The sequence below is a fragment of the Phasianus colchicus genome, chromosome 9 (genome assembly GCF_987193195.1).
Source record: "Phasianus colchicus chromosome 9, bPhaCol1.hap1.1, whole genome shotgun sequence".
Taxonomy (NCBI): Eukaryota; Metazoa; Chordata; class Aves; order Galliformes; family Phasianidae; genus Phasianus; species Phasianus colchicus.
The window spans coordinates 22,792,613-22,811,611 of record NC_143444.1 but is presented as its reverse complement, the minus strand read 5'-3'; the positions used below and the strand labels follow the sequence as shown (position 1 = coordinate 22,811,611).

The following is an 18,999-nucleotide window of genomic DNA, read 5'->3' as shown; positions in this document are numbered from 1 at the left end:
TGCCAAAGTTAATGCTTTTTCCTATTCTATTCATTTGGATAAGACTCTTGCTTAAGAAAGATGACTTGTTTCTAAGGAGCCTTGTTTACGTTACTGTTTCCCCTCCCAAATCAGACTTTCACCACTGGAACTGGATACAGTACTACAGACTTGAGTTGCGTTCTTTGTTTTTTTTTTTCCCATTTCCTTTTTTTGTAAAGATTTTAATGAATTTGACACACAAACATAATTTCTCAACTTATGCATGTACACAAGACCCTGAAACAGCATTTCAGCTACGATATTTTGCTAAGACTACAGGAAACCTTTTTAGTCTCCTTCCAAGGCAGATTTTTTCTATCTTAAAGGTATAATCTGCATTTGTTCCTTCCAGATGTCTTATTTCATATTTGGACATCTTAACATACATTTTGCTGGACTGTGGCCATCTAAATCAGGCAATCCAGACTGTTCTCCAGAACTACGCAATCATTTATTGAGCACACCCCAATAAATGTACTATCTGCATGCTTAACCTAGGATTTTTTCCAGCTAGGATTATTGATGAAGACAGTAAGTGCTGCTACAACGAGAACCGATTGACTGAGGACCCCATGAAAATAACTTAATTCAGTCTTTCCTTACCAGCAACTGCATTTTGAGATTTCTCAGGGCATTGCTCTTTAATCCATCTTGTGTATGTTCATGCTTGGTGAAGTCAGAAGTCACATTTTTACCATGAAAGAAGCACTTACCAAGAAGAGTTACATCCTCTGAAAAATATTTATTCTATCTTGACTATTTCCATCATATTTTGCCTATTTACATTTAAAATTGCACAAAAGAGTCAGGAACCTTTAGAATGGGAAAACATTTATTCATTTTATTCATGCTTGAAAACAGCCAAACCAACTTTATCCAAATAAAACAAACAAAAAAAAAACCCCTATGTTTTAAGGCGAGGACCAAGCCTCATGTCAGCCCCAGAGATCATGTTCTACTAATGACACAAGAAACTGAAAACAAAAGCTAAAATAGCAAATCACGTAGCTCCAATTCATAAATCCGGTGAGCAAGATAATTTGCAATTAAGAATTCTAAATACATTAAATGATAATATTTGGCTTGGTAACGTTAACTTTGCATAGCTCTTTAAATATGAGAGAAGTTTTAGAAGAGAATTATTTGCAGAAGTACTAGTCAGCCATGCTTACATCAATCCTAGGTAAAATAATGATATATCTGATGTTGAAGTAAAAAACATCCTGGAAAAAACTGTTGATCTTAGTAAGGTTTAGGGGTCATATTAGAGAAGCAACTGCACACAGAATCCCCAGCAAAATGCCATCTTTAGAACTACAAATCTGATTTTTCAGTGTCTGAACATGAAATCAAGCAGTAAGGTCAGAGATGAGCTACTCCCTGTTTATATGGCATTAGTTCAATGTAGTAAGCTACTGGGGACATGTAACTGAACAGTGGTCCGTAAGTATCCACTGAAGAAGAAAAAAATATTTTGGATTTTAGCAAGGAAAAAAAAAAACAACTGTTAGTGAATCCAAAGTCTCATATAAATTGAAAATGAAGATGAATATATTTGCAGTAATGAGTTTAAATCTGGCACGTGATTACTGGATTCTCCATCGGCTGAAATCTTTAAGTCAAGATAACTAGCCCATGAACCATGATGAATTTGTTAGGAAAAGTATGGAAATGACTTACTTTGGGAAGATGACAGTCATGAGTGCTGATGCATAACCAGGCTTGCACACTCCCTCAGAGAAATTCGCATACTTTGATGCCAATTCTGGAGGCCTGTAAAAAAAATTTAAAAATGAAAGAGTCAAGACTCTCCTGCTATGAACCAGCTTTTGCAATCATCCAAGTCATTTTTCTTTCCTTACAGATTTTCCAAATATCAGTTATGAGGAATAGCAGCCTAACATAGAAAAGTATTCATTTGTTGTGAAATAGCATCACGGGAGAACAAACAATGAATAGGGTTAAAAATATTTGAAATACCACTGAACTACCACTTTTGCTGAAAGATTTTCATACCTAGGAAGGGAAAGCTCGTGGAAGAAAAATATTACAACATAATTTTAGACTCCAGCATTTCAGAAGGAACAAAGTGTAACCAGCAGTTTGCTTTGGCTATTTTTCTAAAGTATGGTCAAAGTTAAAATTACAGAAAAGTATTACTTGGAAGATACTTTTCAAACACTTGAAACAAATTGCCAGGGAGTTCTGAAAGGCTGTCATCAAGGGATGCATTCAGCATTTGGGACAGACAACATTGCTGTTGTTCTGTTGAGATGTGCCTAATAATTCAGCTTAGATAGCAATTTCAGGGCCAAACACGAAATGTCTTTTTCTCCATTTAGCTTTTGTACAGAAACAAGGCCTGTCCAGTATTCAGCAATTCAAGGAAATATATTTAAGATATTACTATAGACCTAATGAGTGACCTGGGGAAAAAGAAAAAAAAATTGTTTGTTCGAATATTGCGAAATAGATCCACAAAATAATTTTGAACAGCCCATTATTAATGCAACAGTGCTTTTTTTTTTTGCGTAGGCATCACCAACATCTGTTGGCCAGCCAACTACTGCTAGAGGTAACGGGCATGAATTCGGAGCATTCTGAACACAATACAAAGCTGCACAGGGTCCTGGAGAGACTGTGAGCAGTAGTAGAATCAGAACCCTGACTGGCCAAATTCTGTATTTGAATGTCAATAACTCCATGCTGAACAGGCAGTAACTCCCTTCTTGAACTGGTACTGAGATCACGGCCACTTCCAAGTGGAGGATCAAGGTATGGAGAGTTCATTTACAGTCAGGCACATATACTACTAAGCCTTCTAGATCTATAAAGAATAAACTGTTTCTGATGAATAAAACTCTTAAGTATTCAACAGCTGGAAAAGGATATAAGCTAGAGAAAATAAAAAATTACTGTGTTTTATTTGTTAAGACCTCTGTAGATGAAAAGTACAGGAAGAAACTTATGGTAACATTGACCAAACTCTAATTCTGTCACAGATTTCACACGTAATTTTGGTCAAATAATTTCATCTTTTACTATTGCAAATCCTCATCCATAGGATGGACAGAACAATTTGATTAGTTATACTGTCATTTATTTACAGTAAAGATTCTCTCTCTCTCTATAAACACACATATTTTGCCCAGAACACCGACCTACTTGCTCACCTTCCACAGGTGACACTGTGATACACATCTTTAAATGAGAAAGCATCTAAGTAGTGAGCATCTGGAAAGCTGGATCCTGAAGACATGCAGTGAACTATCTGTTCAGACTTCAGTCAGGATCTCTACATAAATAGGCACAGGAAGGAAAGGTGTTGTTGACAAAACAGAACCTTTTAACAGTGCTGAAACACATCCCCTTCTGCTGTGATCCAAGGGGACAGTATGGGGTACAGATCACAGGATCACAGCTTGCTGCAGCACGCTACCATTTCAGAGATGAAGAAATGGGGGAAATTTTAATCTTTTATTAAGCAAACTTAAGTGTTGCTGGATTTTTCTGGCTTAAGGAAAATACAGAAACCCTTAATACCAAAATCTTCAAAAACAAGCTCAAAGCAACTGGAATTTATCCATAGCCACCACTGCAGTGAGTCATTGCTGGCAAACCTGTATAACTATTTCAACAGCAGGCCTTTCTCAAACAACCTCAGTGGTCACATAGAATACCTTATGCCACAAGCATAGGCATTTTTCTCTTTTCTGATTTAATGGTGCTTTCATTATCAAATTAAGATGTCACTCAGATGCCCGTCATGGTGTTTCTGTAGAATGGTAGGCTGAAAGCCCTGCACACACGATCAGCACAGTGCAGCATACTGATGGTGAAGCTGTCCATCACAGAGCCCACAGAGCTCTCAGAGCCTGAGGGCAGAGCTGCTCACATTGCTTGGATGCAGTGAAGTCTATAACCCAGGCAGCCAGAGGCAGAATGCTTCTCAGATGCCCATGGTAGCTGCCACTGTGTACATCCACGTCCTTTCTGCTAACCACACGTTAAGCCAGAATGGTACAGAAAACGATAAATTGGCACTCTGTGTTTTAAATAATCTTCAGATTCCACATTGAGGCCATGCTGCCATTGCTAGTATGTGCATAATAACGAGCCTATATTAGTGTACAAAGACAAATATTTGGAATCAGGCCACATACAGCCTCGATGCCTACCATTCTGCTACTTCATGAAGTTATCCAAACTAACATCTTAAGTTGCACTAGGGGAGGTTCAAGTTGGATATTAGGAAAGATTTCTTCTCTGGAGGAGCCGTTTTGCATTGGCACAGGCTGCCCAGGTTGGTGGTAAAGTCACCACCCCCGGAGGTGTTCAAGAACTGTGGTAATGTGGCACTGAAGGACGTGACTTAGAGCTGTCACAGGAATGGGCTGATGGTTGGACTAGATGACCTTCACATCTTTCTGACCTTTACGATTCCATGACCTCACAAATTGCACTTCTGTAAATTAGCCTGCAGGACATCTGGTGTGAAGCACCCCAAACTACGAAGCTGCAGCTATGAGGGAAAGACCTACATAGCCCCAAACAAACAAACCCAGCTTTCCAAAGTCACACTGCCTGTTGGCAAGTACCCGGTTCAGTAACAAAAATAGGATGCAGAACTAAAGTGCATGAATAAGCATCTCCCATGTTTGACGACGTGTACTTATATACTGCTGCATACACTGCTACTTTTGTGATTATATTTCTTATTTCTAAATCAAAACATGGTACATAGCATTACAGGAGCTTATGCTTGATTCTTCATTTATAATCGTGCTTGCTGCTTACAGCAAAGGGGCCAAGAATTACATTCCAAACCTAACGATATTCCTTCCTTAGGTGCCTTACCAGTAAACAGCTTCAACACACTGGCTTTGTTACTGTGCCTGGAATCAAAGGAGATCCCAGTGCCACAGAAACAGTTGGGGTAGGTGAGCCATAAGCAGTGTTGAATAAAGGCAGAAATCCTCTCTACATCTTCCAAGTCCAAGCACAGCTGTTCCAACTCCTGATTCTCATGTTTCTCATTACAGTAAGAGCATCAGGTGAGTGAAGGCAGTTGAAGAGCTGGTGGATATGGCAGAAAGCAAGCCATCAGACAGCACTATGGACCCTGACATTTTCCTCGGGCTTTGTGCAGGGAAAAAAGCCCAGCAAGATACTACATTTCTCAAGAATGAATGAAGAAAACAATTCATGATCAGTAACTGTAAACATCTGCATTTTTTAAACAAGTGCCTGCATGGGGGTGATGTTAAAGTAAAGCAATTGGCTTATTTCCAGTAAAAGAAAACTACACATTCTTTTTTTCCCCTCTAACTCTTCTCCTATGAGAACAGCACACATCCTGAATTCCTCCTTAAAATTTTCTGTGCTTCTCTACACTGTTATGTGGCCATCAATCTTAACAAAATTTCACAATTTGGATAAGTTAAAAATCCAGCTGCTTTCAGAGGATTAGAAAAAGGAACAAGATTTTTCCTTCTGCTCTTGAATTTGGCAGATGTGTGTCATCTTTTAATCTCAAATATGAAAGTGTAACCATGGTTAATTCCTTCATCATGTCCCGATCAGAGACAGCTAGTCATCTTCATTGGGCTGGAATCTAAGTTCATTTAAAAAAAGAAATGAGTATTAAAAACTCTGTGAGAACTACTGAAAAAAAAAAAAAGTCTGCAGTTGAGCTCACATAATTGAATATTATAAAATCCAGTTTAAGAGATATGTTTTGCCTCGTCTCCCACATGAACTTCAAATTGTGAATAGTGAAAACTGAAAAACCTCATCTGCCTGAGATCAACTTTCCTGTTTAACTCTTGCACACAAGATATATGTACTGGTATGTATAAGAAACAAGGAAAAGGAGTTCTTGAGCAACATGCTAACCCTTCGTTTCTCTCTCCTTGGTCCAAAATAACTTGAGTCTTATACCATTATAACAGATTCACAAAGTGAATAGTTGATAAAGAATTGGCATAAAAAGGGCAAATCACATAAAAATTGCAGATTGAAGCAGCTCGTGCTAAGAATCCCATATCCACACAACCCAAAGTTCAGAGCATTCTACCTCAAATAGGATTTCCAAGGCCAGGTTCCTGGGCCAGCTGCATCCATCACAGACACGGCACGACATTGGCCAGCAGTATCCCTGTGAACCCCTAGGTCCCAGATAAATATTGGTGTATTTCATAGGCACTTGGAATAAAGCTTTCAGTTTACTTTCTCCTAGATATGTCCAGAGCTACACGTCAGAACTAGCTTATAAACTCAATTAGCACACTGTGCAATATGGGATTTATTTCAAAATTACAGGGCTGCTCCAAACCAAGATATTAATGAAGATACAGCCTACAAAAGCAAGTATGCCATCAGCTCTCTCATTATAGATCGCCAGCCTCATGGCAAGCATTAACAGTTCAAGTAAAGGCAAGGGAGGACACCCTCAGCAGGGCTGGGGATGCAGCTTCCTTTGCATTCCTTCAGCTACTGTTGAGTCACAGAGGAAGAGAGGTCATTAGCAATAATAAGCAGGTTTAACATACATAGCAGTCAATCCCCCTGCACCAGTAACATCTGGGGACTGAGAAGCATGTTTGCACATCAGAGTTCTAGAAGCAGAGCCACGATCATCGTATCATTTTGACCAGTGGCATATCCTTGGGCTCAAGGCATTCAGGAAGGAAGGGGAGCTGATAGACCTTCCTATCGCTGCCTATTCAACAGGAGGGCAGCATGGTTTAGGAAACAAACAGAAGTTTGAGGAATTCTGATTGTAGCTCTATTAAAAGTTTCCAAACTTTGGTTCAAAAGGATTACATGGATGGATCATGTGACACTTGCTGTTTTTCTAGTCCAGCTGAGGAAAAACTAAACAAACAAAAAGAAGGAATGAGGAGATAGAAAGAAGAGGAAAAGCGGAATGCTTACACTGAAAGAGACAGGAAATGCATCTATCACTACAGCCAGCTAAACAGATGTAAATATTTTCAAATGTTACTTCAGTATGTAAGCAAATTCTTCAAGGAGATTGTATGACTGAATAGGAAGAGCGATGGTTCAAATCCCTCTTTCTAAAAAAGATATGATGCACACTAAAAAAAATGTCCTGTTCTGCTCCTCTACCAAAAACTGTGGCTTTTTGTGAAATTAATTTCTTAACAGCACAGATAACCAAAAAGCACATTTATTTATTTATTTGGGCTATTCAAGAACACCAGCTGAAGAAGATTAGGTTACATTAAACTCTCTCAGGAAAACAAAGTTTTAAAGGCATTCCACCAAAACCCACAGCCCATCTACTTTGCCTTGGATGAAGGCAAGGCACAACATCAGCACCATCTTTGGGAAATACCCACTAGATAGAGGGACACTGAAAGCAAAATAGCACTAACATAAGCAGCAGTGTCATCCACCCTTTGTGAAGTGCCATCTTCGCACAAACACAAGTTTTCCATCCATAAAACAGGCACGAGAATCCTAATTCCTTATTGAATTACATTTCATATGCTTGATATAAAAAGTCAATCCCATTCTAGAATTAGATCACTAGGCAGAAGGAGGAATCTCAGATGAAGTCTCTGTGAGATACTGTAGGGTTCCTGCCTTAGCAGGGGGGCTGGACTCAGTGATCTCTTCCAACCCCTGCAATTCTGCATGTCTCTACAGTGCTAAGTACATAAAACACCTTAAGAAATACAGCAACAGTCATGTATTTTTCAGAAAGGTTTGGATCACTGCGTCACTCTTACAGATGCAGAATCCAGTAGCCTGCCTGGAGCTTCTGGATAAGTAACCTTTTCTCAGCTCCAAAAAAACCCCAATATGTTAGGATTCATGCAGACAAGAGTCAGAAACAGCCAAGCTAGAAAGGAGTCTTTCAACCAGTAAATAAATTAAACGGTGGGTTTACAAAACTGGAGTCAAAGAATGCAGGTAAAGATCCAAGAGAAGTCTGTGGCACGTTTTGCATGTGACTTTATGCAGCATGCTCCTCAACAAATTGAGCAATAAACACTGATTTCCTGATCTCCTGATTTCCGTTTTTCGTTTGTTTTGTTGTTTTGGTTTTTTTTAAACATATTTTCTTTTTTTTTTTTTTTTTTTAAACAATCTGCTTCTGCTACAGCTTACCTAGGACTAGCTGCAGAGAGAAAAAAAACAGAATTCTATTCAAACAGACATAGCAAGCAAAGAAGTTCCTATATAAATTGCTGAATTCCTACATAAATGTCTGAAATTGCTGTCTAAAGAGTAGTCTGAATTTCCCCCAAACTCAGAAATAACACTCCCAACACCAGAACGTGCAATTTGCAAAACTTCAGCAAGTTAAATGCTGTAGCCCTCCACTTAAATGCCTCTACAAACTCACAGTTTGCACAACGGCCATAAAAGATGAGCCAATTAAGAGTCTGATGGAGAATAAAAAAGCTCACCATTTTTATCCAGCTGGAGGAATTCAAGAAGATAAATTTGAATGTCATAATTTTATTGCTATAACTCTCAGTCTTCATCATCACTCCTCATCTGTTACATCTACAAGCAGGCAATGCTTTCTTTGGATCAGGAACAGTGTTTTCCTATTTGCAGAGTAATGAATCCAGCAGTGTAGGTCTAGGAAAGACCAAGAAGTGTGATGGGGATGAAAACTAATAACTCAATCCAATTAGAATACAGTAATCCCCTGCTCTTAGGAGTTGGTACCTCTGAAAACAAAGATACCTTTCCAAAGCTTAGAGCTGGAAAAAAAAAAAAAAGATTAAAACTTTCTGAAGCACCACAGCTGAAATCACAGTTTTAAGTCTGTGGATACTACAGTTTAGTGGATTTGATGGTCAAAACTCAGTGGGTTAGCAGACTTAACTGCCAAATGAGGAAATCAGTTAAACTAAGGTTTTAATCACCAAATTTTACTTCTGAAAAATTTCATAGAATAGAATCACAGAAATATTAGGGTTGGAAAAGATCTCTAAGATCATAGAATCGCCAAGGGTGTAAAAGGCCTCCAAGATCTCCAGGTCCAGCCTCAACCTGCTCTACCATGCCCACTGACCACATCTCTCAGTGCCACATCCCCGTGGATCTGGAACACCTTTAGGTGACCCCACCACCTCCCTGGGCAGCTGTGCCACTGCATCACTGCTCTTCCATTCATTTCATTTGATAACACAACCAGCCTAGGGAGCAGTTAATTTCAGGTAAACTTACAGTGCTTAGCTGGTGTGAAAGCACCCTGACACAGCAGAATAGTAAGGAAAAGACCAATAGTGATGCATTATTCACTATTTCCCATATTGTCAGAACTAGGGGCATACATTAAAATGATCCTGAAGACAGCAATGCACTAACATAAGGAAGCCCTACTGCCCGGTATCATACATCTACTCAGTCAATTTCATTATAATTTCATCATAGCATTAGAGCAGCCACAAGCAGAGGAGCCTTGTATTTCAGGTGCAGCTGGCAGAAACCAAGCCCTAGAGGAGTAAGTCCCACTTGGAAGAATCTCTCAGCTACACGGTAATTAGTTTTTGTTGTTGTTGTTGTTGTTTTAATTAAAAAGAGGGCAACAAAGATTGCTCTCTAAACTTTTATTTGAATGACCTGGAATAAAGAACTAATTCCTCTTAAACAAAGAACAAGAATAAACATTTTCCTTTTTTTCTTTTTCTTTCCTGGTCTAGATTGAAATGGAGAGGGAAAAAAAGCTCATCAGTGAATAATTACTTTAGATGGCATGAAGAGACGACCTCACAACTGGGGAATGCTATATATAGTCATGGGGCCCTGAATTTTTTGCACTCTTCTTTCTGAAGTGATTTCGAGAAAAGTTGTCTTCACTCACCTGTATCAAAGACATGTCATGGACTCAAACATTCACAAGTAATCTAAGTACCACGCTGACATCTTCAGAAGAGGAAAGCTACAAAGTGCAACATGCAGGAAATCTGTGTGTTCGTTCTACCCAGCCATCCCCTGCCCTTCTGATCTGCTACATATTCTTAACATCTAAGTTTTTGCACATACAGCACAGCTTTGACGTATCTGGTCACATTGCAGCAAAGCAGAAGACAAATTCAGAGGCAGATCGAGTAAAGCTGTCTCTTCCCATTCACCCCATTCATAAAGCCTCCTCGCTGCCAGACACAAAAATACAAATGATGAGCTGACAACTAAAGTGTGTCTAGATACCGCAGCAAGAGTGCTTTTCAGAGCGACATGCTTCAGAGGCAGGCTTGATAAACATTAGAGTGTTCCCTTGACAGAATACACACGATTTCCAGTCAGCAGTTCAGGGAGGGCAGATGAGGATTCCCCAAAACATTTCCCAAGGCAAACAGAAGGAAGCAGATTTCTTTGGAAGCAGAGCATTGCCTACACCAAATCTAGCAGATGCAGAAGATAAGATGCTTGGTCCCATCCATGCTTTAGGGATTTCTAACAAAGGCAACTTTTGCATCAGTTTAATGAGAAGCCCGTGACTGCTTTGATCTGGAATAGGCAGCAACCTGTTTCCACATTGCTCCTTTTTAACCAGTCATCAACAATATGGTGATGAACACCAAAGTTTCACTGCAGATTCATACCAATCCCCATGGTTCTATGGAAAATCTACTCCTTGCAATAAGCTGTATAACTAATGAGAATTTGAATGGCACGTTCCCTTAACAATTTTAACACAGAATGTTTAATTTCTTTGACTTCCTGAGTTTTGAAAATGATCTATGCATAGACAGCCCAATCCATTAGAGTCACATGCATTTATTCAACTTCCAAAACATATTCTGAGAGTAAGAACGCCTCAGTAGGAAGATATTCAGCAGCCAGGGCAGACAATGGCCAGAAGTTGGTTGGATTGGTCTGTTCTCTGAGGATTAGAAGATTTCTGGAAGAAAAACATGAAATGTGGTGTATTATACGTTATGCCAAGAGAATAAAGAAATAGGAAGACTCCTGGCAATTTGTGAGCTTACAGGTGGTTCCTGAATTCGGTGTGGCATCTAAAGTAAGTTTACCCTTCTGAGATGGCAACAACTCCAATAACATTTGTTCAAACAACACTGAACAGAAATTAGTGAAGTTAACTGGTTGTAATCACACTCACCCTGAACAACAAATTACACTGTTAGATTAATACTACTGCACTAGTAAACTACAAAGTTAAGTGCCCCATGTCACAGATAGGGAGGGAAAAAAAGAACTGAGACTTTTTTCTAAGCTTCCCAGTTTTAATGCAACTAGTCTGGCTGATTGAAAGAATGAAATTTGCAGACCCAGTCCTAAGAGGAATATATAACAAAAAAGAACCAATCTCATGCCTATACCAGTTATCTCTGCAGATGTTCACCTGAAGAACGAGTCCATCCAACAAAAAAAGAAATGCATACTAATTTGAACTACATATAATGTTTTGGGTTTTTTTTTTTTTGTGGAAATTCATACTGGAAACCATTACTGTGCTCAGAAAGGGCTGAAGAGCTTACAGCCATCATTTTTTGCCTTTGAAATATTTGTATATCAATTTTCTGCCAAGAATATGGAGCTCCCCTAGAGCTGGAAGATTTATTAATCATCCCAAGCTGTCCAAAAAGTCTTCAGCTACTTCTTTAAAGACGTTAGCAAAAATGTTGTGCAGACATAATGTTAGAGTGCAAACATTTAGGTACCTGCTGCTTTAATTGCTGTTGTCCTTGTCGCTGAGGAAAGCACTTTCTTTCCATCCAAACAGAACAAGAGCCCATGTATTTACTGAACACTTCGACCTTTTCTGTAAATACACTATCATTGTTTTCACTTAACCCCTAGGTAAAACTGGTTTTCTGTGAACGTTTTTCTTTCTTTCTTACAAAACTTTCTTCCTTATGAACTTACTGGGGCACGCCGCTCAAAGCAATGCCCAGCCATTCATATTTTTTGCTTTACATTCTTTTCCCACATAGTTTGGTTCATAATTACTTCCAGCTTCAGGAAACAGGCTCTTTGAAAAGCACCAAATGTTAAGTTTTTAACTTTGCTTGCACATAGCAAACCAAGTAATGATTCAGTTTTATCTGTTATTCCGACTTCTACAATCTTTATTTTCTTCATCTCCTGACACTGCATCTAATACAAGAATCCCAAAGTCTGATAAAAGAGACACATGTTAGGAATTCTTATGAGAATTCCATAGTACCAAAATTGAAATGGAAATGAAATGAGCTAAGAAAAACAAAAAACAAACTGGCATAGCAGTTAGATCCCAACCACACATTAGAAGTTTGATGTGGTGAACAAAAAGCCCAATGACTGAATCACTGTGAATGGCTAGGATTCATTTAAAAATAGTTGAAATGCTCCAACAATTAGTACAGATTGGAAGAGATTAAGTAGGCACTAATTGAAAGTCGAGGAAAAAAATCTGAGATGAAGAAGAAATAAATAACTGAGTGTCAGGAAAATACCAATGTTGTGAAGTATGTTAAGCCTTGAAATAATTTTTCAGAAGCAGCACAGGGACACTCATGGTTGGCAGAACGCACCCATCACCCTCACTGATGACTGCTCACTTGACTTTTCCCCCACACCTAGGACTGCAGAAATGCATAAAGATAAATGGGAAGGGGAATCGGGCACAAAAAAATCCCACAGCACCGGGCACAGCAAAAGCCCAGCATTCCAACAGGTTCATTGCTTATTTTTACAGCACTTAATGGCGAGGTAGCACACACTGACACACACGTAGTTTCAAAGCAACCTCCCACTCCAGAAACAAGATGAGGGGAAGGGGCTCTATTTCACTTCTTCATTATTAAAGCTCTGAAGGAAAGAAATTTCAACAAACAGAAGTAATCTGTGTTTTCCCCCAGCCACAATTCCCTCCGTTTTTACGGTCTTTTCAAAGACCAGATTAAGTTTCATTTGAGTTTGCAGGGTGAAGGTTGTTATTCCTGGCTTTCGGTTTTATTTATTTATTTTACAAAGACTCAGTTTCTTTGTCTTTTGCTTTTGAGGATAACCTGCAAATTATCAGAAATATTCAAAAATTTTTGTTGCATCTCTCAAGTCTGTAATATTGGAAGAACATGTGAACAGTATCACAAGATACTGCTGTGCACAGAGCACGCTGGAAAAAAATATTCACTTTAATTATCATGTACAAATCCCAGAACTATGCAATATAAACTCTATGCCATATACTGTAAGAACACAATATATTAGGTATGTTAGCATTGTGCTACTGTGATTAACCATAATGATCTCAATCATTTTTGTGATTGGGAGGGGCTATTTTTATTTTCCTTTTGATTCTGCCTATTAAAAAAGTGAACCTTCTCAAGTTCTACATTATAATATCCACTATCTAACCAACTGAATACTTTTTTACTTCCAGAGGTCCCAATTGCCAGCAGTAAGCTCAAGCACATTCTCTATCACTTGCAAGACATCGGCACTCAGGAAGTAATTCTTACCCAGAAAAAAAAAAAACCAACAACAAAGCCTGGGATGCTTTCTCCACCATTCATCAGCTGAGATTTTAACGCTGAGAGCTGACTATGGTAGCAAGTGGAGAGAACACCCGGGTTGAGCTTTCTTCTGGATAAAGTATCTCTGGAAGTAGCTTTAGAAGGATGAAGTTGAGATGAGGACATAAGTGGCAGTGTGACCAGATGCTAGCTTCCATTGCACTGAGTAACAGAACAGCATACAGGCATGCAAAACAAGTACAGAAGCACGAGGGCAATGCGCAACGGAACAGCCCATAGATCACACAGGCTATGACAAAAAAAGATTTTTCCGAGTACCATAGCAAGCAAATCTACACTTCTAACACGCCAAGGCATACTTAAAGTAACCATTACCGGCATTAAACCAAACACAAAAAGTGATAAACCAAAGAAGGACCACATAATCTTAAGCCAGGCGTCACTGAATGAGCATTAAGACACCGTCTATAATTAACTTCACGATCATACACTGATCCTCCTGCAGCACTCTCCTTCCACTCAGTGCAAATATAGAACCTGCTCAGTGCGTGACTCAGAGCCCACAGTGAATGAGGCTCCCATTTCTTGGACCTGGCCAGCCTCAAAGAACTCCTACAATATTTAATAGTACTAAAAGCATGCAGCCCTGTTGCCAAGCACAGATGTTAGAAAGCAACTGCAAATTTTGGTGGCACCCAGTAATCCTCTGGCTGACTCACTAACGTGTCTGATATCCCTAAGTTGTTCAGAAACCAGTCACCCCTAAAAGGATTAAGACCTGTGAATTGTAATGCATTTATTTCTATAAGTGCATTTCCCTACACAACCAGTAAATATTGGATTTAAAGCATTTAAAATGGTATGTGGCTCTGCTGCTTGGGAAACTGCTTCACCTGGGAGAAAAAGATTCCATTGGCCCATCTGTGTACTTTGAGCATGTTTGGGTTTGGTATTTAGTTTTGGCAGTGATGCTGTGGCTGGTACAAACAAAACTAAAAGATCAGCTCCTTTTGCAATACATCTTCTTACTAATCTGGTCCTGAGGAGCTTCATGGCTCATTCTGACTACGAAAAAACTAATTCATAAACTATCCTGTCTGCAGATGTCTGCAGCTTTCCATTCATCCAGCAGTTCACTACCAATCCCTACCTGGATACTATCCTCCCTTTTAGAAGGGAAAGGACTTCCCAATGCAGAGTTAGCCTAAGGATGGGCAGCAGAAAGGAGGCAGCTTCTTGACATTCTCTTGACAAGCTCAGAGCAACAAGACTTCTGGTCAGAACCCATCTTTTCCATTTCTTAAGAACTTCCCATCCCCTTCCAGGTGAGATTCCTGGCCACAGCAGCTGGGATCCTGAGTGCCATAGCAAGGCATGCATCAGACAAACATTTCCAAAAGAAGACATGCATTTCTGACACTTTATTTCCAAAGCAAGTAAATCTGTCTTCCTTACCACATCCTCAAAGAAAGGCACTGAACAGAACCATTACATTGCTGTAACCACAACCAAATGCACTGCATCTCAATAGCATGCCTTAGGTATCTACAAGGTAAAGGACACTGAAGGAGTAATAAATGAAAAAAAATGGAAGATGCAAAAGCAAATGGACTATTTATTTCTGACAAATGCTCTCCTCTGTATAATGTGATTTAAAAGGCAGGTTGAAGCATTTAAGTTTTATTGCAAATCTATCTTTGTAGAAAGTGTTACTCCTCCAAGTCATTAGCTTAAATGGGATTAAGTAATACAACCAGCCAGGAACAGATTTGGAACAAATGAAAGATTAAAAGACCAAAAAAAAAAAAGAGAGAAAACAAATTGTTGCCCCAAGTGCTTCAAAGTCACACAACATTCTCACTCACTGTCAACTAAGTGAACTCTATAAAATTATGATTTATGGTAAAATTCTACCAGAACAATTATATCACAACAGTCATAATTGAATTATTTCTGCCAATAAAGTCATCAGTGCAGAACTTATTATCCCTTTTAACTCCCTGAGTAAGTTGTTGTTAACCAGAAAGTCCTTCTGCCACAGTATGATCTTGAGTAAAAGTCACAGAAAGCGATAACATATTTTTAACCCTTATGTTCCTCTGACTTTTAAGTATGTACTTCCAAAATGCATTTGATATCATGACCACGTGGTGAACTTGTGGAATGGCAGCAAATTCCTCTGGGCTTCATCTTCTATCGCCCACTTTTCATTTGACATCTATTTAGTATGCTTTATGGTATTATCAGTTTTTCTCTAGCTCTCTTGCTAGTGAAAATGATCTGCACAATTCTGCTTGGAAGGCATCTCTGCAGGTCAGCAGGTCCACTCCCAATGCCATATTCACTTCCAAAGAAGGAAAAAACTGAAAATCCACCAGCCTAAGCCTGTATGTTTTCACCTCTACAGCAGTCAACAATTTTATGTTTTTAATTGAAGGTAACAGCCTTTTATCACAGGGAGGTTTTTTTATAGACATATTTAGATTTTGGAAGCCCTCCAGCAGGTAAAAACCTCACTTGACCTTGTACTGAAGTGTAAGAAGGAACAGGCTGCATCTCAAAGATCTGTAACCTAAGCAGAGAAGTCAGCAAAGAAGAGAAGAAAGATTGTAACAGAGGTATGAAGTTAAGAAAGGTTCAGTGAGACTTGTTAGAAGTAACACAGAACAGGACAGTGAAGACAGAAGAAATGGAGAAGGAACAATGGAAACCATAGCTTAGACACAGCACAGGCTGATGACATCCAAACCCAGTATATCAGAAATGTGAGGGAAGTCACTGAGTTGCATTTTCAATACATCACTCATTACCAAACATAAAAATAACCAGACTAATAAAAAACCCAAAGCCATTTTTCTCTCACCAACACCAAAATGTTCATTCAGAAGTCACTTACCCTCGTCACTAAACTCAAAACCTTGATGTTACACCCAATGAGTACAGTGAAACTCCTTAAAACATTAAGAATGTTTTTCATATTAATGTGATCCACAGTATGGGTGACGCATCCTCCAGTCATTAAACGCCACTGATTGCCTCAATGTCATTTAGGTAGTAGAGTCAAGTTTCTCATGCTCTTTTTGCTCCTGATAGAGAAATTTCTCTATTGACCTCGGAAACAGAGTCACTGGTGACCCCTAGTGTTAGGAGGTTCAGTTCAATTTGACAGATTATGGCAAAAACCACAAAGAACATCATCCTTCAGCACTTCTGTTTTCTTCTGTCACTCCTGCTAACTCCTACTGAGGTCCATTTTAGAGACAAAAACAGGAGTACCCGTTTTTTAAAGAAACAAATGGAAAGGAATCATAAAGTTCTAAACATCTCAAGTAAATTGCAGAGGAGGACAGACATTCCTCTTGTTTTCAATTTTTTTATACATTTCTTCTCATTTGGAAGATGTCTGTCTAGGATAGGACACTTAGAGCAGACTGGCAGGCATGGCTTCACATGGACATTCATAGCTTCTTGATCAGTCATTAAGAAATTAATGATAGCAAACCTCAATCCAAGGCAGCCTGCACAGTGTAAGCAATGAAGCCCTAATTGCCTGGCTGCCATAGGACGTGGCAGTCCCATATACTCAGTAAGCCAACCACCCAAGTGACATAAGAGTTGCTTGCAACAGAAATTTGTAACTACAGAAACAAAGAAGATAGACTTGTACTCACAACTTTGAATCCAGGTTCAGGAGAAAGCCCAGTTTGTCATACTCTGGAAAACAAAAGCAAGGGACAGTATCATAAAAACTGCAACTGCCTCCTTCCCAAAAGTTACCCAAACAAAACAGCAGCATGCCTTTACAGAAGGGCAATAATTATTTCTAACTGAAAATAAATGTATTAGAATTTCCAGTTGCCAGCAGCTGCTATAACAGATTATTGTTACATGAAAGTATTCCCAAACTATCCTTGCTGAATCCCCACCAAATATTGCAGCATTTGCTAAGTGCTAAGTGCTAAGTGATTAACTTAGAAATGACGAGTCAAAACAGCAAAGCAGAGCCTGTAATTTTATGACAAATATTCCTCCTAGGTCCTGAAGCAGTGGATCTCTCAAATGTTTTTTGATTCCTTTCATGTTCCAACACATGATTTCATAGGCAAGCATCCCTCCTCAAGACAGTCACACGGAAAGGCAAAAAATGCATCACATTCACATGATGTTGTTCAACAGAAACTGCAAAGTCAGTCTGTGCTACAGGATCCAAAAGGGAACAGGCAGGGATAGGGTGAAAATTTTGTTTCTGTAAATCCTGTATAAAGTAAGCTTTGCATTCAGCATCTTTGAATACACAGTCATCTTTAAATCAAGTACTCCATACAACAGACTAAGCTCTAAGAATTCACATTAGATGCCCCTGAAAAATCAGAAAGGTGTAGCATCCTTCTTCTATCAGGTTATGTATGCTCCAGGGATTCCTCACACTGAGGACCACTACAATAAGATGAAAATTAACACAGAAGTAACAGATAATCCCCCAAGCACTCAGGATGTATTTAAAACAAAAAACAAAAAAAACAAAACAGACCAACAAATAAAAAAAATTCTCATATTCTTTTAGGAAGAGTACAGTGGAAATAGAGGTTTGTGTTCCTCATGAAACAATGCAGGAATCTCTGTGGCAGAAGTTTACCCGAGATCACAAACTCACTTACTGGCAGAAGGGGAAAGCCTAGCTATATATCTAAGACAAAATGATTACTCTGGACATGTCAGTAGAATCTGCATCAATGGTTTCAAATCTGTTAAAATTGAATTCCAGATTTAAGGGAAGAATCACAAACCACATAACTTAGCTAACAGAAGCTGAAGAACACGTGCACTCAACCTCGGCATGTCCCATCCATTTCCTGCCAGCACCTGCTGTGCCACCCACCATTCCCAATGTACCCCATATGAGAAATGCACCTGTGCCTCCTTCTTCCAATTCCCACAACCTGAAACTTGTGTTGCCCCCAAGTGTTGCTTTCCTCCCAGTTTTCTCCCACTTTACTCCTCCCAAGAAACCATTTCCTGTCGAATCCTCCCTCCTTCAAAGGAAGGTCTGGGAAAAATCAAGCTTTCAATTTTTATTTACCCTTTCTCTGTCCAAAAACACCCATCTGTGCAAACAGCAACAGAGATTTATTCATTTTTTTACAAAGAAAAATCACTGGCAAACCTGTCATCATTCTTACACCAACTCCAGCTAACATTCTCTTCTTCCCTACAGGAAATACAAATAGAAGAAATGCAATAAGAGATACATCACCTCGTAACTATAACAGCATCCTGGGCTTTCTGCTAGCTCAGCATTTTATAAGCTCTGCAACCGAAGCACCAGAAAACAAACACATACTAAACTCTACGTACAGCTGACATACCTCCACTGCAACCTTCCATAAGATTTACCTTTTGTTTGCTGCTTGCTCTTCTCTATCCCTCAGTTCAAAGTTTTTATTTTTGATGTAATAGCCTTAAGTTATGGCAGGGGAGTTTAAGTTGGACATGAGAAAATTTCTCCTCA

At 39.1% G+C, this 18,999-nt stretch overlaps 1 protein-coding gene across 6 annotated transcripts in view; it reads right to left on the bottom strand.

Moving 5' to 3' along the window:
- Window positions 1-18,999, bottom strand: part of ST3GAL3 (ST3 beta-galactoside alpha-2,3-sialyltransferase 3) — a 148,064-nt gene that overhangs the window by 89,722 nt on the left and 39,343 nt on the right. For all 6 annotated transcript variants that reach the window (XM_090146553.1, XM_090146557.1, XM_031600981.2 and 3 more), the window contains 2 exons: window positions 17,162-17,204; window positions 1,702-1,794 (listed from right to left, as the gene is read on the bottom strand). In XM_090146553.1, the coding sequence (XP_090002679.1) occupies window positions 1,702-1,794; window positions 17,162-17,204 (136 nt within the window). The remainder of the gene's footprint in view (window positions 1-1,701; window positions 1,795-17,161; window positions 17,205-18,999) is intronic.